This window comes from Macaca mulatta, chromosome 3, assembly GCF_049350105.2.
Source record: "Macaca mulatta isolate MMU2019108-1 chromosome 3, T2T-MMU8v2.0, whole genome shotgun sequence".
Classification (NCBI taxonomy): domain Eukaryota; kingdom Metazoa; phylum Chordata; class Mammalia; order Primates; family Cercopithecidae; genus Macaca; species Macaca mulatta.
The window spans coordinates 44756265-44775832 of NC_133408.1; the positions used below are offsets into that span (position 1 = coordinate 44756265).

The 19568-nt window shown below is 44.7% G+C and overlaps 1 protein-coding gene across 2 annotated transcripts in view; it reads left to right on the forward strand.

The window, feature by feature from the left end:
- The first annotated feature begins 329 nt into the window (after window positions 1–329).
- CYTH3 (cytohesin 3) overlaps window positions 330–19568 on the forward strand; it is a 115194-nt gene continuing 95955 nt past the window's right edge. For both annotated transcript variants that reach the window (XM_001109483.5, XM_015133265.3), the window contains exon 1: window positions 330–523. In XM_001109483.5, the coding sequence (XP_001109483.3) occupies window positions 490–523 (34 nt within the window). In that variant the 5' untranslated portion in view covers window positions 330–489. The remainder of the gene's footprint in view (window positions 524–19568) is intronic.

Genomic DNA, 19568 nt, shown 5'->3' on the forward strand with positions numbered 1-19568 from the left:
CTTAGCCAGGCCTGACTTCTGAATGCGTTCGTTTCCTGATCTTTTACCCCCAGTGCACGTGTATGTTGCACCCCTGGCCACTGGGTTTTGCAGAGTGTTGCGTTCCAGTGTCCGGGGCCCCACGCCCGTCCGCAGGCTACTGGAATGCTGAGGGCGAGGGGGCTTCGTTTCACTCGCACCACGTCGGCCCGCACCCCAGGGGCGGGGTCTACCGCCTCCCCCAGCACAGACGCCGCCGGGCCCGGCCGGTCCCAGAGGGCGGGGCCGCGCGGCCCCACGCCCCACCCACTGCGAGCAGAGGCGGGGCATGGGTCACGTGACGGCACGCCGAACAGCGAGGCCCCGCCCGGCGGGAGGAGGCCCGGCCGCGACCCGGGCCGCGAGCTGAGGAGCCGCCCGGTCTTCCGCGCGCTCGCTCCGGCGGCGTCCCCAGCCCTCGGCCCCTCTGTTGCCGGCCTCCGGCTCGCCGGCTGCGAGAGTGGCCTCAAGATGGATGAAGACGGCGGCGGCGAGGGTGGTGGCGGTGAGTGTCGGAGGTGTGGCGGGCTTGCGGGCGGCCTGGGGTCGGGGGCCGGGGACCGGGGGTCGCCGGAGGAGAGGGGGTCGGAGGCAGCGGCAGCGGCGGCGGCGCCTGCTGGAGGCCTGAGGCGCGCCGGGCCGGGGCCGCGGCGGGGTCTCCGGGGGCCCAAGGGAGGGGGCGGGCCGGGGTCGCCGTCCACCGCTGGCGAGGGTCTGGGTACCAGGCCAGGGCTGCTGCGGGCCGGGGTCGCCCCGGAGTCTCGGGCCGGGATTCGGGGGCCGCCCCTCTGGGGCGGGGGACCTTGCGGGGCGACCTTCCCCGCATCTTGTCGCCAAGGGCGTCCACGCCCTCCGGAGTCCGGCGTTTCGGACGCCCCCTTTCAGCTCAGGTGGGCGGAAGCGGCTGAGCCGGTGGGAAACCGGGAGGGGAAAGTTTTGCACTGGAGGCTCCTCGGGGGTACAGGAGGGGAGGGCCGGGGAACGGTTGGAAAGCGTGACAGTCTGCTTGGCTTTGGGTCAGAAACGGTCGCTGGATTTGCTCGAACGGGGAGGGGGCCAGCTGGAGTCCAGGTCAGGGTAGACGTTTTAGGAAACGGCAGACGCGACAGAGTGAGCAAAAAACTCCGTGGGGTCGAGGGTGGGGGTCACGAGCTGCACCCAGCACCGAGGCGAGACCGGAGAGCCAGGTGTGCCCGGAGCCCCGTGTGCTCCCGAGTGGGTCGGATCGGTGCCCGGCGTGGCCCAGGTGGTCTTGTGCCTGACGTTCGGTTTCCTCTTGCTGGAGGAATCGTGTTTGTTGGAAATTATTTCGTGGAATACAAATGACTGCTAGGTCATGCTGGGAATTAGATTTTAAAAACAGAAGAACGTGCCTCTGTATGGAGTGGGTGTTCGCTTTGGAAAGCAAAGGGTTAATGCCCGTGTTTTTACAGGAACAGCTGAAGTTGAGGTTCTCTAGACTTTTTTTTTTTTTTCCTAAAGATCTCCTTTGAGCTGACAGAGAAATCATCAGAATCATCAGAACCCCATGTAATAAGGGAGCAGTTTAGAGAAATCTTAATTACAGGCTGCCGGAGCAGCTGCCTGTAAGAATCAGCAGGATTGAATGCTTCAGGATGAAGTGGTTCATCATCAAGGTGCCTTCTAGAATTCAAGTGCTGCTCAGAGGGTGATTTTTTTTTTTGCTGAAAGACGCGATGCAGCCAGGATGGTGGGAAGTTGGCACCCGTCATGGCATTTGGCGAGTTCAGTTCGCATAGTTGAAGCTGGGGTAGCACTGTGGCACCGAGTGGGTGTGTTGATGAAAAGGGAGCGCTGTGGAACGAAGGAGCCGAGTTGCGAACCCTCCTACAGTCAGGCTGTCCGTCTGGAGCCATGAGATCCTAAGGAATGGATTCCCGGTGGATGTCGTGTTTCCTGCCTGTCACAATTTGGGCATAGCAGTTTTCCCTTGTTAGAAAAGAAAGACAACTGTAATATGCAAACGTTGGACATTAGCGTCAAGGCAGCTAGCTGGCTTGGCAGTTTTGTTTGTAAGGTGCTTTGGGCTTTGTGAGTAAAGAAGTGTAGACTTGAAGATAAAAGCAGGCATAAAGAGGAAAAAAGGCGGCTTTAATGTGCTCCAGCAATTTGCAGATCTTGAGTACTGTAACAAAGCATGATATTAAATATCAAAAGTCTTAAAACTGTCCTTGGGTTGTTAATATCTCTTCTGGGAATATATCACAGGGTAACAACCTTAAACCCCTCACATATAAAGATGTGTATTATGCTGTTTATAATAGCAAAACATTGGAAACAGCAATGCCAAGAGTAGGGGCATGGTGAGGTAAATTATGGGAAGTTTATTGAAGTATTTTACAACCATTAAAATAAGCCGTTTTATACATCATGGTCTAAACAACATAAAAATTAGTGACATGGATTATTTTCTTTTTATATTTTCCAAGTTTCTGAAATAAGTGTGTATTTCAGATTTGAAAAAAAACTCGTCAAAGACATGAATGTTTTAAGTGTATCATTTAATTCATCTCACTGGAACATTCAACAATGAGGATTTATTTATTGATTGCCCATCAAAATGCCAGCCAGCATGTTAGGTGCTGGAAAATAACTTTTAACCTTTATTGATTTAGTTTATTAGTAGCTTTCTCCCTTGCTGTGTGACAGACACTTAAAAATATTTTTGGCAATATTAGGATATTTATTTTTGAAACAGGTGAAAACGTTTTGAAATATGAGTGATATTGTAATTATTGTATAAACTTTATGTGCTTATATTTAACTCTTGGCGGTTGGAAGTTTTGAAGTTAACATATCTCTTTACAGTTAATACCATTTAGATTTTTAAAAAATGCTTTAAAATTCATGTTTAAAAAAATAAAGTTCAGCTCTTTGAAAGAAAACCGTTTTCAGTTGCCAGCAGATTATAAAGCATAACATTTTTTGGTATATTTTTAGAGTATGGTACATAATGTTGAACAGTATCTGGGGGAGTCAGTTCGGCTTGTTTAAAAGATAGGGTAAATAATCTATTCCAACAGTAGTTATCGCAGAGGCCAAAGATAATTGAAAAGGTCTTTTTTTGTTAATGGTCAGATTAAAAGACTTAAAAAATGGATTCCTACTTGCTGTTTTTATAAGTTAATTTAGCTTTTTGTCCACTGTATTGTTCTTTCAATGCAAGATAAGGAGAGAGAGGATGGTGGCGTGAATGGCTGGAAGGCAGTTACAAGAGGAGGGAGTAGGGGGTTACAAGATTAGGAGAACACATTGTTCCTTACAGTGTGTGCAGAGTATAGTTAAGGCACTTTAATTCCTTTGGGACTTTGTTGCCTTTCAGTTTTTCGAGAGCAGTTCTTCAGCTAAGTCTCTACTTGGAGGGTGGCTGACTAGTTTGGCCCGTTGGGATTGTTTTCATGCCCTCTTTGGGCATCTGTCTGATGTATGGTCCTGAATGGATCATCCCTGGCAGACGAGGTGAATTAACTCTAATTGGCATTCCTCTCTCTGCCCCCTTCACTCCCTGATCAGTGTAGGTGTCTGTGCTTCAGGTGAAGAGATGCTGAGCCTTGTTCATAATAAAATACATGCAAATTAAGACTAGACTGAGCTCCCACCTTTCACCTTCAGACAGGCGATAACCCCCAAGTGTGAAAAGTCTGTTTCCAGTTTGAAACGTTTGAACGGCAAGGCCATTTCAAACATTGATGGGTAGGAGTGTAAATTAGTCACAGGCAGGGCCAGCCCATGTCCTGTTGGCTCAGGTCCATTTCTTGCCCTTTCCCTGCAGAGACTCACCCCTGCAGGCAACATTTCCCAGGCCCTTGGTCAGCTGGCTTCCGGCTGGGATTGGCCACTGGGAGCCACTGGCAGGAGGAATGGCAGGAGGAAGGACGAAAACAGGTTATTTCCCCTGGGTCTGCCTCAGGCAGAGTCTCTGGCAGGTGCCTTGTCTCCTTTTGGCTCCAGCTTCTGCCCCTTGGTCCTAGTCTTTGAGTCTTGGAAATACCTCCTCCCTTTTACTCTCTATTTGAGAAGTGGTAACAGCAGCTTGCTGTTGCTAATCTCTGGGTTATCATTTCCTGTTTGGCTTTTCAGTTTTTCCAACACGCCTGTCACTAATTCCTTATATTAAATTCCCTCTATATCAGATTCTTAAAGGGATGGTTGCTCTGGATGTCTCTTTCTCTGGGTGGACCCTGATAGATACAAGTACTTTAGGCAGTAGCTTTAAAAATTATAGGCGTGTAAATCCTTTGACCCAGCAATCCAGTTCTAGGAATTTAACCTGCAGATATATTTGTACACGTGTGAGATAACATAGGTACGAGATTATTTATTGCCTTGAGTGTCCATCAGCAAGCAGGGAACTTATCAGATAAGTCCATACCCAGATGGTTAATGAGGTTGTAAAGTTGTAGAAAGGAACGAGGAAGCTCTTTTCTTAGTTGACGTGGAGAGATCTCCAAAATATCTTGTTAAGTTACAAGAGCAGGCTGGGTGCGGTGGCTCACACCTATAATCCCAGCACTTTGGGAGGCCGAGGCGGGTGGGTCATTTGAGGTCAGGAGTTCGAGATCAGCCTGGCCAACATGGTAAACTCTGTCTCTACTAAAAAAAAAATACAAAAATTAGCCAGGCCTGGTGGCATGCACCTGTAATCTCAGCTACTTGGGAGGCTGAGGCAGGAGAATTGCTTGAGCCTGGGAGGCGGAGGTTGCGGTGAGCTGAGATTATGCCATTGCACTCCAGTCTGGGCAGCAGAGTGAGACTCTGTCTCAAAAAAAAAAAAAAATACAAGAGCAAAGTATAGGAAAATATGCATTGCGTGCTCCCATTCTTGTTTTTTGAAAGAGGAAGTGATGGTTGATACATGCAGATTCCCTGGAAGGTGAAACGAGGAACCAATAACAGTGGTTACCTGTTTGGAGAGGATGATGGGGACTGAGTGGATGGGGAATATATGTGGGGAGGAAACTTTTCACTGTGTGCCTTTTTATTTTTTGAAATTCAAAAAAGTTTGAATAATCTATCTTTACTTTTTCTAAAATTGGAAAGCAGTTTCATAGAAAAATAGTATGCTGGTAAGAAAACACCCATTTTATACCTTTTTTGAGGGAATTTTTATAGATTAAAAAATATGGCCGGGCACAGTAGCTCATGCCTGTAATCCCAGCACTTTGGGGGGCTGAGGTGGGTAGATCATGAGGTCAGGAGTTCGAGACCAGCCTGGCCAATATGATGAAACCCCGTCTCTACTAAAAAATACAAAAATTAGCCGGGCAGGCCGGGCACGGTGGCTCAAGCCTGTAATCCCAGCACTTTGGGAGGCCGAGACGGGCGGATCACGAGGTCAGGAGATCGAGACCATCCTGGCTAACACGGTGAAACCCCGTCTCTACTAAAAAAAAAAAAAAGTACAAAAATCTAGCCGGGTGAGGTGGCGGGCGCCTGTAGTCCTAGCTACTCGGGAGGCTGAGGCAGGAGAATGGTGTGAACCCGGGAGGCGGAGCTTGCAGCGATAGAGCGAGACTTCGTCTCAAAAAAAAAAAAAAAAAAAATTAGCCGGGCATAGTGGCATGGGCCTGTAGTCCCAGCTGCTCGGGAGGCTGAGGCAGGAGAATTGCTTGAACCTGGGAGGCAGAGGTTGCAGTAAGCGGAGATAGTGCCACTGCCTGGCAACGGAGTGAGACTTGGTCTCAAAACAAAGAAAATATTCTGGGAAGACAGCAACAGAAAGATAACATGATATCCAGTGTAAGGTTATAAAATGTTGTCTGTTTTTCAGTCTGTAGTAAGTTAACTACTGTACTTTGGAGAGTTTAAAAAGTGGATGCTTTTAGATTATGCTTAGAGCATATTCTTCTGTAGTCATTTACTCAAATGTTGATAGTGTTTCTACCAAATACCAGGTTCTTCTGTGCATGACACAAGAGCTATTAGTGCCTGTGTTATGCCGTTTTTGCATTGCTCTAAAGAAATATCTAGGCCGGGCACGGTGGCTCAAGCCTGTAATCCCAGCACTTTTGGGAGGCCGAGACGGGTGGATCACGAGGTCAGGAGATCGAGACCATCCTGGCTAACACGGTGAAACCCCGTCTCTACTAAAAAATACAAAAAAATTAGCCGGGCGAGGTGGCGGGCGCCTGTAGTCCCAGCTACTCGGGAGGCTGAGGCAGGAGAATGGCGTGAACCCGGGAGGCGGAGCTTGCAGTGAGCTGAGATCCGGCCACTGCACTCCAGCCTGGGCGACAAAGCGAGACTCCGTCTCAAAAAAAAAAAAAAAAAAAAAAAAAAAAAAAAAAAAAAGAAATATCTGAGCCTGGCTTGTATATAAAGAAACGAGGTTTCACGGACTCATGGTTCTGCAGCCTGCACAGGCATGGTGCCAGGATCTGCTCGGCTTCCGAGGAGGCCTCAGGGAGCTTTTTACTCATAGTGGAAGGTGAAGCAGGATCAGGCACATCACATGGCCAGCGCAGGAGCAAGAGGGAAGAAATGCCACACCCTTAAACGACCAGCTCTCAGGGGTCCTTACTCACTGTTGCAAGGGCAGCACTGAGCCATGAGGGATCTGCCTCCATGATCCAATTGCCTCCCCTCCAACATTGGGGATTACAGTTCAACATGAGATTTGGGCGGGGCATGTATCAAAACTGTATCAGTGCCTAATGGTGGTGAATACCACAGATAAATTTCCCATGTTCATGAAGCTCATGTTTAGATGGAGAGACAGACAAAAGAGGTAAACAGCTATCTATGAAGTAATCACATATTACTAGGTGTGTTAAAGGAAATCAACAAGAGGTTGAGGAAGAGAAAGTGTGGGATGGGAGAAGTGTAGGGAAAGCCCATGGCCAGGCAAGGCTTCTGAGGAAATGCCCTTCGAGTGCAAGCTATAGGGATAGTGGACCAGACAGAAGGAAAGGCATGGAGCTGGCAAGAGCTGAGTATTCTAGAGAATTAAAAGCAGCTTTGTGTGGCTTGAACAGACAGTGAAGCGGGAGAGATAGGCTGGGGCCATGTCAGGCATTCAGTAGCTAAGGAATGCAGATTTTATTCTAAGTACATGAAGCTGATGAAAGATTTTTAAACAGGAATATCTCCTTTGATTTACATTTCAATAATTTTAGCTAATATTTGCTTGATGCTGTATGTCCTTCGTACTTTCTATGTCTTAATTTATTAACTCTTTATAAGATTACTATTTACAGATTGGAAAATGGAGGCATAGGGAAGCTAAATAATTTGTCTCAGATTTCACAGCTAGCAAGTGGTGGAGCTGCGATTCGAACGCAGGCCTTCTGTTTCAGAATCCGTACTCTCAACCACTGCCCCCTGCTTTTTAAAGAAGCATATTCTTGACTCCTGAGTGGAGAATGGATTGGAGGAGGAGAAGGGAGGACTTGGGAGAAGGGAGTTGTTGCAGTGGTTCAGGTGAGAGTTACAGGGGCTTGGTGGGTTAGGGTGGTAGTGGAAAATATGGAGGGAAGATACGTATAAAATACATCTGCATAAAACATACAGAAAAATACAAAGAATAATGAAACCAGCACTCTTATTCCCACTACTCAGAATTGACATAATAGCTGTCAATGTTCTGTTGCATTTTTTAGGTCTATTTTTTAAAAAATAAAGCATTACTGGTAAGTCTCTCCATCTCAGTATATTGTGGTGGTGTTCTTCCAGTTGCTCAGACCAAAATTTTGGTGCCATCTTTCATTTCTTTTGCCTTAAGCCTTATGACGGTTCTCCCATTGTCATCCTTGTTCACACTGCAGCCAGGGCGATTCCCTTTGACACTTAGGTCATGTCACTCCTCGCTTAAAGTTTGCTCTTTCCTCGGTTTATTCAGAATCCTATTCTCAGACCTTACCGTGGCCTACACGCTGTAGTTTAGGAGGCTGCAAGCTCTTCTTTTTTCTTTTTTGAAATGGAGTCTTGCTCTGTCACCTGGGCCGGAGTGCAGTAGAGCGATCTCGGCTCACTGCAACCTCTGCCTCCTGGGTTCAAGCGATTCTCCTACCTCAGCCTCCTGAGTATCTGGGATTACAGGCGTGTGCCACCACGCCTGGCTAATTTTTTGTAAATTTTTTTTTTTCTAGTAGAGACAGGGTTTCACCATATTGGCCAGGCGGATCTCGAACTCCTGACCTCGTGATCTGCTCACCTCGGCCTCCCAAAGTGCTGGGAATACAGGCGTGAGCCACTATGCCCGGCCAAGCTTTTTTTAATAAAAGGGCCAGATAGTAAACCTTGTAGGCTTTGTGGGTCACATACGGTCTCTGTCACAAGTCTTTTTTTTTTTTCCCATAGCCTTTTCAATATGTAAAAAAACATTCTGACCTTGGGGACTGCCCTTGACCACTACTCTAGTCCCCTGCTATCTCTGACATTTCCCGTCACTCCTCTCCTGTTTCCTCCCTGACTCTGGTCTGTCTCATTGGTCTCCTTGCCAAGCACACTCCTGCCTCAGTGCCTTTGCACTTGCTTCCCCTGTAGTGGTTTCCTCTCAGATACCTGCATGTGGTGTATTCTTGCCTCTTTCAAGTTTCTGCTCAAATGTTTCCTTATCACAGAAGTCTTCCTTGACCACCTGTCTAAAATCACATTCATTGTTACTACCAGCTTTATTTTTCTTCCTTAGCACGTGTCACCCCTTACCTATTATCTATGTGTTTCTTTTGTCTTAGAATGTGAGTTCTATGAAAGTAAGAGTATTTTCTGCTTTTATCCACAGTTGTATCTCCAAGATCTAGGACAGTGCTTGGGACATGGTAGCCTTTCAGTAAATATTTGTTAATAAATATTGAATAAAGTTGAAGTCACTTTTGTCTAGCAATCCTTGGTCCTTTTGCTTTTTGCTTTCATGTTTCCTAGAGGCAACCGTTATGAATTTGATATGGGGCTCTCTGGTGTATGGTGCTTTTGTTTGTTTTTTGAGATGGAGTCTCACTCTGTCACCCAGGCTGGAGTGCAGTGGTGTGATCTCAGCTCACTGCAACCTCCATCTCCTAGGTTCAAGCGATTCTTCTGCCTCAGCCTCCCAAGTAGCTGGGATTACAGGTGGGCGCCACTACACCCAGCTAATTTTTGTATTTTTAGTAGAGACAGTATCTCAGTATCTCACCATGTTGGCCAGGCTGGTCTCGAACTCCTGACCACAAATGATCCACTCGCTTTGGCCTCCCAAAGTGCTTGGATTACAGGCATGAGCCACCGTGCCTGGCCTGGTATATGTTTCATACTTTAACAGATGTGCGTGTGCCTCCATAAGCAATGTACAGGTCTTTTTTTTCCCTCTCTTTTGATACGGAGTTTCGCTCTTGTTGCCCAGGCTGGAGTGCAATGGTGCGATCTTGGTTCACTGCAACCTCCGCCTCCCTGATTCAAGCGATTCTCCTGCCTCAGCCTCCCGAGTAGCTGGGATTACAGGTGCCCGCCACCATGCCCAGCTAATTTTTTGCATTTTTAGTAAAGATGGGGTTTCACCATGTTGGACAGGCTGGTCTTGAACTTCTGACCTCAGATGATCCGCCCACCTTGGCCTTCCAAAGTGCTGGGATTACAGGTGTGAGCAACCGTACTCGGCCCTAATTTGTTTTAAAAAGTTTATAAAGCCAAGATCACACAGTGTGTAATCTTCTGCAGCTTGCATTAGAGATTATCTTTGTGATTATATATAGATCTTGTTTATTTTAATTGTGATCACGTTTTGTCTATCTTGTCTTGTGTTGAACTTTTTTTTTTTTTTTTGAAGACAGTGTCCTCACTGTGTTGCCCAGGCTGGAGCACAGTGGTGCGATCTTGGCTCACTGCAACCTCCACCTCCCGGGTTCAAGCCGTTCTTCTGCCTTAGCCACTTGAGTAGCTAGGATTACAGGCTTGCAACACCATGCCCTACTAAATTTTTTGCATTTTTAATAGAGACAGGTTTTTGCTATGTTGGCCAGGCTGATCTCGAACTCCTGACCTCAAGTGATCCGCCTGCCTTGGCCTCCCAAAGTGCTGGGATTACAGGTGTGAGCCACCGGGTTTAGCCCTGTGTTGAACTTGTTAATGTCAGTGTTAACACTGGTGGTGGTACAAACGGCACTGAGGTGAGCTCCTTAGTCTTCTCTCCCCTCACAGTTTATCTAGAGTATATTTCTGGAATTGCAGTTGTGAGTTATAGGCATGCTTCAGTTTTAATAGATAACAGATTGCTTTCTCATTAGGGGCTTGTGAATAGTGTGATTTCCCAGCATTGTAATGAGCACACAGTGTTTGCCTTACTTTTAAATGTTTGCCTATCTCATGAGTAAGAAATGATGTATTGTTTTAATTTGTGTTGCTTTATAGTGATGAAATATATTTTTTAAAACTTTTATATTAGGTTCAGGGGTACATGTGAAAGTTTGTTGTAAGTGAGCTCTTGTTACGGGATAGAATGTATTTTGGAGAATCAGATGGACATACTGTCAGCTTGGTGAAGGTTAGAGGTACAGGAACTGCAGGAATCAAATATGACTAGGTTTCTGGCTTGGTAGTGGTGTTGCTTAATGAATGGGAAAAAACTATTTTGAGGGTTCATTTCTTTGTTTTTTGGGTCAAAAATATCTTTACTTTGCCTCCACTTAAAATTTTTTTATTACAGAGTCGCACTCTGTTGCTCAGGCTGGAGAGCAGTGATGCCATCATAGCTCACTGTAGCCTTGAACTCCTGGGCTCAAGCAGTCCTCCTGCCTCAGCCTCCCGAGTAGCTGGGACTACAGGCATGTACCACTGTGCTAAGCTTGCCTCTGTTTTTGAAGGATAGTTTCATCAGGATTATAGTTGTAGGCTTTCAAGTTAATTTCTTGCAATTTTTAATTTTTTGGTGAAGGTCGGAGGTCTCACTGTGTTGCTCAGGCTGGTGTTGAACTACTGGCCTCAAGTGATCCAAAGTGTTGGGATTACAGGCATCAGCCACTGAGCCTGGCCTTCCTGCAGCATTTCGAAGGGGTAATTTGATTGCCTTCTGGCTTCCATTGATTCTGTGGAGAAGTCAGCTGCATCAGTCTTACTGTCACTCTTTTCCAGTTAGTGTTTTTTCTTCCCTTTAGGCTGCTTTTAAGATGTTCTCTTTGGGTTTGGTTTTCAGCTGTTATGTGGTGTGTCCAGATGTGGTTTTCCTCAAATGTATCCTGCTTGGGATTAGTTGTTCTTTTTCTTTTTGGCAGTGCTGTGACAAAGCTTGATCTTAAATTAGATTTACAGAATTCTTGTTCATTATCTCTTCATTGATTGCTTCTGCTGCATTTCCTATCTCATCTCCTTCCAGGACTAATTACCTGTACATTAAATGTGTCCTCTGTGTTGTGTCCTGTATGTCTTAGATTCTTTTTTTTTGAGACAGAGTCTTGCTCTGTCGCCCAGGCTGGAGTGCAGTGGCCGGATCTCAGCTCACTGCAAGCTCCGCCTCCTGGGTTTACGCCATTCTCCTGCCTCAGCCTCCCGAGTAGCTGGGACTACAGGCGCCCGCCACCTCGCCCGGCTAGTTTTTTGTATTTTTAGTAGAGACGGGGTTTCACCGTGTTAGCCAGGATGTTCTCCATCTCCTGACCTCGTGATCCGCCCGTCTCGGCCTCCCAAAGTGCTGGGATTACAGGCTTGAGCCACCGTGCCCGGCCATGTCTTAGATTCTTTTCTGTATTCTTTATGCCTTTGCCTCTCTGTGGTTCATTCTATATCTTCTTCTGACTTATATTCCATTGTACTAATCCTTTCTTCAACTGTAATTGCTGTTAAACTCATTTATTGAGTTCTTAATTTCCATTATTGTCTTTTCCAGTTTTCTTGATTTTTTTTTTAAGATTCCAATTTTCTGCTGGCATTTTTTATCTTGTCAACTGCTTTATTAAACAAATCACAGTTAAAGTCTGTGTCTAATAACTGTGATATTTGGATGCCTTGTGAGTGAGCGTGTTCTGTTGTCTGTTTTCGCTTTTATTTTTGTAGAGCAAGCTTCTCAATATGTTTCCCAGACTGGTCTTGAACTCCTGCCTCAAATGATCTGCCTGCCTCAGCCTCCAAAGGTGCTGGGATTACAGGCCTGAGCCAACTCACCTGGCTGGAACATCACTTTAAAATTATGAGGCTTGGTCTATTCTGGTTTACCCTTCTCCTAGGTTATAGCCTTCAGTGGTTCCCACTGAAAGCTTGGGATGCTTCCCAGGGCCTCTTCTACTTGGCAAGCCCCTGAACTCTAATTTTTGTCCCCTCAGTCCCCTAAGACTGGTGGCTATTCTGCTGACCTTCTTGGATTCTCAGTCACTTGATTCTGTTTGGTATTTTGGCTTCCCAGCTTCTGTGAATTGGCAAATCCCTCAAGGAGAAAAGTGGCCCCGGTGATTGGACTCACTTCTCTGCACTCCCCTTTTCTCTCTGGAATCCTGGCCTCCAGAGTCCTCACTGCATGGGTAGCTCTCTGATGCCTTCAAACAGTTGTTTCTAATAATTTGTTCAGCTTTTTAAGTTGTTCTTGGCAGAAAGGTTGGTCTACAATGAGCTAGTCAGCTTTTTACTGGAAGCAGACTCTCAGGAATTCAATTTTGCTATTTAAAATGGACTTGTCAGTGAGATATCCTAGTGGAGATGGTAGATAGACTGTGTCAGTCTGCTGCTCAGAAGACTAATTTGGGTAGGAGATAAACATTGGGGAGATTTTAATTCATGTGAGTGGATGAGCTCACATGGGAAGAGAATTGAGAGAGGAGAAAAATCCTAGGACTGAGGACAATGCAGCAAAGCTGACTGGCAGGGTAACCGGTGAGGCCCAGGTAGCCTTGAATTGAAGATTGTGTGGCATTGCAGAAGAGAGAAGGAGTGATCAGCTGTGTTGAATGCACTTACAGACGGCCTAAAATGGGATGGAGACATGTCTACTGGACTTGGTGATGTTAAAGAAAAACAGTTTGGGGAGAGGCAGGGAGCTAGCTAGACTGGAATGGGCTAAGGAGCTAGTGGGGGAAGGTGTGTCTTTGCTGAAGGAAAGGCACGTGCCATGGGCCTTAATTGGAAATGTGGCATGTTATGAGAATAGAGGGGAAGCCCGCATGGCTGGAGCTAAGTGAGGGAAGGGTATGTCTGTTTTGCAGTGAAATATTTCTCAGGAAGTTTTCACAGGAGACCAGTAATAATTTATATCAGGCAGGTTAGAATAATAATGCTGTTTGCATTCTCACACTCTTAATATAAGTAACTTTGGGAGAGGTAGATCAGTTTTAAGAAATTATTGGCAGATCCTTTAGAAAGCGGGTTTGTCAGCCTGTAATGTAGGACTATTGCAACTTTTGAAATGAAATGAAATTAAAAAAATAGGTTTTGTCAAAGTATCCTAAAAGCTACTTAAGATATGTTAAATATTGGCTGGGCACGGTGGCTCACGCTTGTAATCCCAGCACTTTGGGAGGCCGAGGAGGGTGGATCACCTGAGATTGGGAGTTCGACACCAGCCTGACCACATGGAGAAACTCTGTCTCTACTAAAAATACAAAATGAGCCAGGTGTAGTGGTGCATGCCTGTAATCCTAGCTACTCAGGAGGCCGAGGCAGGAGAATCGCTTGAACCTGGGAGGCAGAGGTTCTGGTGAGCCGAGAACACGCCATTGCACTCCAGCCTGGGCAACAAGAGTGAAAATCTGTCTCAAAAAAAAAAAAAAATATATATATATATATATATATGTAAAATATTTTGAGTTTGTGGGGAAAATAGTAAATCATTTAAATGAGAGTAGAAAATACATGACTCTCCATCCTGATTTTTGAAGTTAACCAAACAAACTTTTTATAGTTAATGTCAAGTACCCAGTTAACGTAGAATAGATACAAGATTCTGTAGTGCTTTATAATTTGGCTGGAGCCAATACAGCAAGCATTTATTTCAGATAAATATCTTTTCAGTATTATGTAAATATTAGAAGAGACTCACCTGAGTCAATTTCAGTTGGCCAAGAAGATTTTTTGATTTACTTTCCTAGAGCAAATTTACTCTTTTAGCTGACTTGGTTTTTAGTAAGTCACCAGGAACACTGTTCAAATAGGAGAGAATAAAAGTTCCTGCTTTAAACTCTCAACAGGGCTATTGTTAATTACTGTAGTCTTCTTTTGAAAAACTTATGTCTGTAATTAATAAAATCAGTAATTTGCTATAAAACAAAACATTTGGATGATGATCAGAAAGTATTTCCCAACATCTAGGTAATTCGTGATTTTTTTGTCCCCAAGTTTTCATCCAGATGTTTGGCAATGTGTAGACACAGCCTTACTGCAACTTTCTAATTCACTTTCATGGGAACATATAATATTCTCCGTTTATTTTGGACAGCAGAGTTTCCTTTTTCTCTGGACAGATACATATGAAACACATGCTCTTTGAGTGGAGTTTGTGGCCCTCTGAGAATTCTCTGAAGGAGGAAATGGGTTGACCTATTCGGTTGCTATGAAGTAAAAACAATCTTGTTTTCATTTTTTAGTGAACATCTGGGTTGCATTTATTTCACATTCTGGAGGTTCTGTAAAACCACAATTTGATAATATGAGGGTTCATTAAAGCAGTAATTACTGAGCTATTTTTATAGTTGATTCAAGAATTAGGGTGGCTGATAGACTTTAAACAATATTTTTTTCCTTTCTGTAAAATGTAAGTTAAATAACAACTCTTGATTTGAAACCATAAAATGGGACGTAGATATTTTGCAGGGCAGAAGAAGCATTGATCAACCAGTTTATTTCTCTGTTGCCCGTTGCTGTGTATCTTGTGGTCATTGTTATAGCCATATTTAACTCTGTGTAGAAGACATTGTTGATGCCCTATTGCAAATCCACCCTTCTTTGCTTCCTTGCCCACAGAACCATGAATTGTTTAGATATTTACCCATCAGGGAAGAGGACTTTATCACCACAAAGAGCTATATCTTAAATGGTCTAAGCAGCTGGGATAATCCCTCTTTCTTTATCAGTGAGTGGAGGAGAGGTGGAAGTGTCATCCAAGTCTGGCCAACGTGCAGGGCAGTTTGCAGGGAGATTTCTCCAAGAAGTTTCTTCCTTCACAATAAATATATGAGGAGTTGCGTTTCTTTTCTTTTCTTTTTTTTTTTGAGACTGGATCTTGCTCTGTCTCCTATGCCAGAGTGCAGTGGCATGATTGATCATGGCTCTTTGCAGCCTCAACCTCCTTGGCTCAAGTGATCCCTCCACCTCAGCTTCTCAACTAGCTAGGCCCTCACCACCACGCTCAGCTAATTTAAAAATATTTTTTGAAAAAGAAATATTTTTTGTAGAGACAAGATCTTGCTATGTTGCCCAGGCTGGTCCTAAACTCCTGGCCTTAAGTGATCCATCCAGGAGTGAGCAACCGTGCCCAGCCCCGTTGCATTTCTTACGCTAGACTTCATTGGGCCTGGATGAGTAGCCAGCTTGCATTCACAATGGCTCTTAATTAAGCCTGTCCATTTCCAAGCCCATACCCTGAGGATGACCAGCGGAATTCTAGATGGTGCTGTTGCTGAATTTCACCCACCCAGGAACCTCCCTGCCTCCACATTTCCCGTCATGTGGGGCAGTAAATACCCCTCTTGTTTAAATGATTGAGCAGCAGTGTACTGTAACTTGGAGCTCAGGGCATCTGGCGTGATACCGGCTGTTCTCTCATTCATTCAGTAAGGATCTCCTCGCCATAGAGTGCAAAGAGAAAAACACCTTTTCTCTTCCATAAATATTCATTAAGCATATAAATATTACTTTAAGAACTTAGCTAGGTTATATTTTCTTTTTGAGATTAACACTTTCTCCCCTTTTAATAAAACAAAATATATTTTCATATTCTTAGAAATACTTTAATAATTTCATTTGGCAAATCTTTATTTTAACATGTCCATTTAGAAAAATGCAGTAATCAAAGGTGGCATACATTGGCAATTTAATATTCTGTTAGAAGACAGGACTTCCTTTTAGTTCTTCACAGAGAGGAAATAAGAATGCCCTTTCCAAGTTTCAGTAATTAGATTAAAATTTTTTTGAGTTGAGAAAGGATCAGACAAATGAATTCAGTTTTGTTTGTGTTAGAGTATGGGAAAATTGAAGAATTTTAGTGTCTTTTGAATGTTTGGCCTGTTCACATGATGAGGCTGTATTTCCCAGGCGTGGGAGGATGAGCGATTGTAGACTTTGATTCAGTATATGACCACCCTTCTGAGAGCATGACACATTTCGAGAATAAGTGATGCCTTTCATTGCCTTATGTAAAAAGAATCTTCACGTTGGATAAGTCTTCTTCTAAAGTGTTGCATTTTCTCGGGAATCACAGGGTGTCTGTTACGGACTGTGTTCCTGAAATTTAGTTTGAAGTAGTGGTTAAGCTGTACACTAGTCAGATGGTTACTAGGATGTTCCAGTTTTCACAAAAGAAAGTCAGATGCCTTCTTTCCTTCCTTTTTGTGGTCAGACTGGTCTTGAAGTCTGCTAGCTGTTACTCCCCACACATTGTCCCGCTGGCACTCACTCTTGATGACAGCTCACGGAGGGAGCAGAGTCCAAATGGACGCACTGTGTCCTGCCCTCCCTTGGCTCCCCTATTAGTTGCTCTGCCTCACAAGTGCCCAGTAATTTGGCTGGACAGCAGAACATGACTTTAATTTTTTTAATCTGGAAAGAACATAAGCTATTTCCCCTAGATTCTGCTGCTATTAGTACTTGGACATTTGTTTTAGGATTTAAGTCTCTATTACCTTCCCACTGCTTCCACCCCTCCCCACTTTTCCCTTCTCAGTAGAAGAGTCTGGGGGCTTCTCTCTTTGCATGTCTTCCTGTCAAGTATTACCTATTATCCTGGTTAAGACCTGACTGTCTTGCATCTACAGGTAATGAAGACCATCTATTTCAGAAGTCTTTTGTTAAGTTCTGCACTAAAACTTTTATCTCCCATTTCCGTTTTACCTGTAAAGAGTAGCAAAGAGTTTGTGTCTTCAGAGAGAAGTCCACTATCCTAGTCCTTCCAGCCACCTTGGGGTTTGGTGTGGCCTGCCTAAGAGTTCCACAAGTGGGAGTGTGCTCTAGGGCTCCCTGCCTGAACGGAGAGAATATCCCAGCAGAAGTTCTCGAGTGTCAGGACTTGGTGTAGGCGGTTTTATCTTGGTTTCAGCCATCAAGAAATGTAGTTGATTGGATCAGTGACTGGGAATTTCAGGAACAGATTTTACAGGAGTGCCGTTTCCTTAGAGTTGTAAAGTTATTGACAGGGCCATTTCAACTTTGGTTAAAGAGATTAAAGGTTGGCCGGGGCAGTGGCTGACGCCTGTAATTCCAGCACTTTGAGAGGCTGAGGCAGGCGGATCACGAGGTCTGGAGATCGAGACCATCCCGGCTAACACAGTGAAACCCCGTCTCTACTAAAAATACAAAAAATCAGCTGGGTGTGGTGGCGGGTGCCTGTAGTCCCGGCTACTCGGGAGGCTGAGGCAGGAGACTCCCTTTAACCTGGGAGGCGGAGCTTGTAGTGAGCCGAGATCATGCCACTGTACTCCAGCCTGGGCAACAGAGCGAGACTCCATCTCAAAAAAAAAAAAAAAAAGATTAAAGATCAAGCTTGGATAGTCACACAGACATGAGCGTCTCCCCCACACTCTAGAGAGGGGAGTCTGTAAGTCCTTAATTTCATGAGACTTGAAGCTGTTTTCTCCTGATGTCCCTAACATATCCCTCCCTCCCCATCCTGATTAGGTGCTGGACCCCCAGGGCTACTGCAGTGCTGTGGTGGGAGCCTTTCTGGTCCTTAGCCCAGCTTCTTCATGGCTGACTCTGTTGGGATGCATCATGCTGGAGATAACTATGTAGCCATTCCTTCCTAAATAGTCTTAGTCCTGTGGGATTGAAGAGGTTTTCCCTTGGGGTCTCTGGGAATTAGGATATCAGAACTTTTGCCTGTTTGCTGTATCAGGTCAGCCATTGAGGATATTTCAGTTAATTCCGCTTGTTCAAGGCAGAATATTGTCAACTATAATGTTAATAGTTCTGAGAATTTGTATTCATACTTTCTGTATGCTTACATAAGTTTGTTTAAACATTTGAGCTTGATCGTTTGGTGTTGACAAATATTTGGTGTTGACATATTTTTAAGTAAATATCTGCAGCTCTGTCATTTCTAGCCTTGTGCTTTTGTGTAAGTTACTTAATCTCCTTAAGCTTCAGTTTTCTCATATGCAAGATGGGTGTTAAAAAACCCAAGTGAAATTATTTATATGAAGAATTTACCAAAAATCTCGACGATTGTAATAATAGGCATTCAAAACTGTTAGTCATCAAAGTGTTAAGCCTCTGGCCTGCCTGTGTTTACATACTGAGCAGAATGAGTTGGAAGAATGGTTGTATTGGGGCTTAGGAATAACCGATGATTGGCAATATGATTATCGTATCTTTTCTTCCCAACTTTGTATTTTGAAAATGAACTGTTCAAATCTACAGAAAAGTTGAAGGAATGGCACAATGAATCCTATGTGTCTTTCACCTGAATTCACCAGCTGCTAACATTTGGCCACATTTGCTTGTCTTTGTATCACAATTTGTGTGTGTGCGTGTGTGTAACTGAACCCATTTGAAAGCAGATACAAACATGGCTGGGCGCGGTGGCTCATGCCTGTAATCCCAGCACTTTGGGAGGCCGAGGTGCGCAGATTGTTTGAGGTCAGGAATTCGAGACCAGCCTGGCCAACATGGTGAAAACCTGTCTCTACTAAAAATACAAAAAATTAGCCGAGCATTGTGGTGCGCGCCTGTAATCCCAGCTTCCCAGGAGGCTGAGGCATGAGAATTACTTGAACCTGGGAGGCGGAGGTTGCAGTGAGCTGAGATCATGCCACTGCACTCCAGCCTGGATGACAGAATGATACTCAGTCTCAAAAAGTTACAAACATCGTAACACTTCACAGAAATACTTCAGCACTCATCTCCTAAGAGCATTCTCCTACATAACTACAGCCGTTATCATTCTTAAGATAACTGACAGTCATTCCATAATATTGTTCCAAAATAGTACACATTCTACTTTCCCTAGTTGTTACCAAAATGTTTATATAGCTTTTTTTTTTTTTTTTTTAACCTATCTAGGCTCTAATTAAGATTTACACCTCCTATTTAGTTATTTCTCTTCAGTCTTTTTTTTTTTTTTTTTTTTGTTGAGACAGAGTCTCGCTCTGTCTCCCAGGCTAGGGTGCAGTGGTGCGATCTCGGCTCACTGCAAGCTCCGCCTCCCAGGTTCACACTATCCTCCTGCCTCAGCCTCCCAAGTAGCCAGGACCACAGGCGCACGCTGCCAGGCCCGGCTAATTTTTTGTATTTTTAGTAGAGATGGGGTTTCACTGTGTTAGCCAGGATGGTCTCGATCTCCTGACCTTGTGATCCGCCCATCTCGGCCTCCCAAAGTGCTGGGATTACAGGCATGAGCCACCACGCCTGGCTCTCTTCAGTCTTATTTATTTATTTTTTTTGTTGTTTGTTTGTTTTTGAGGTGGAGTCTTGCTCTGTGGCCAGGG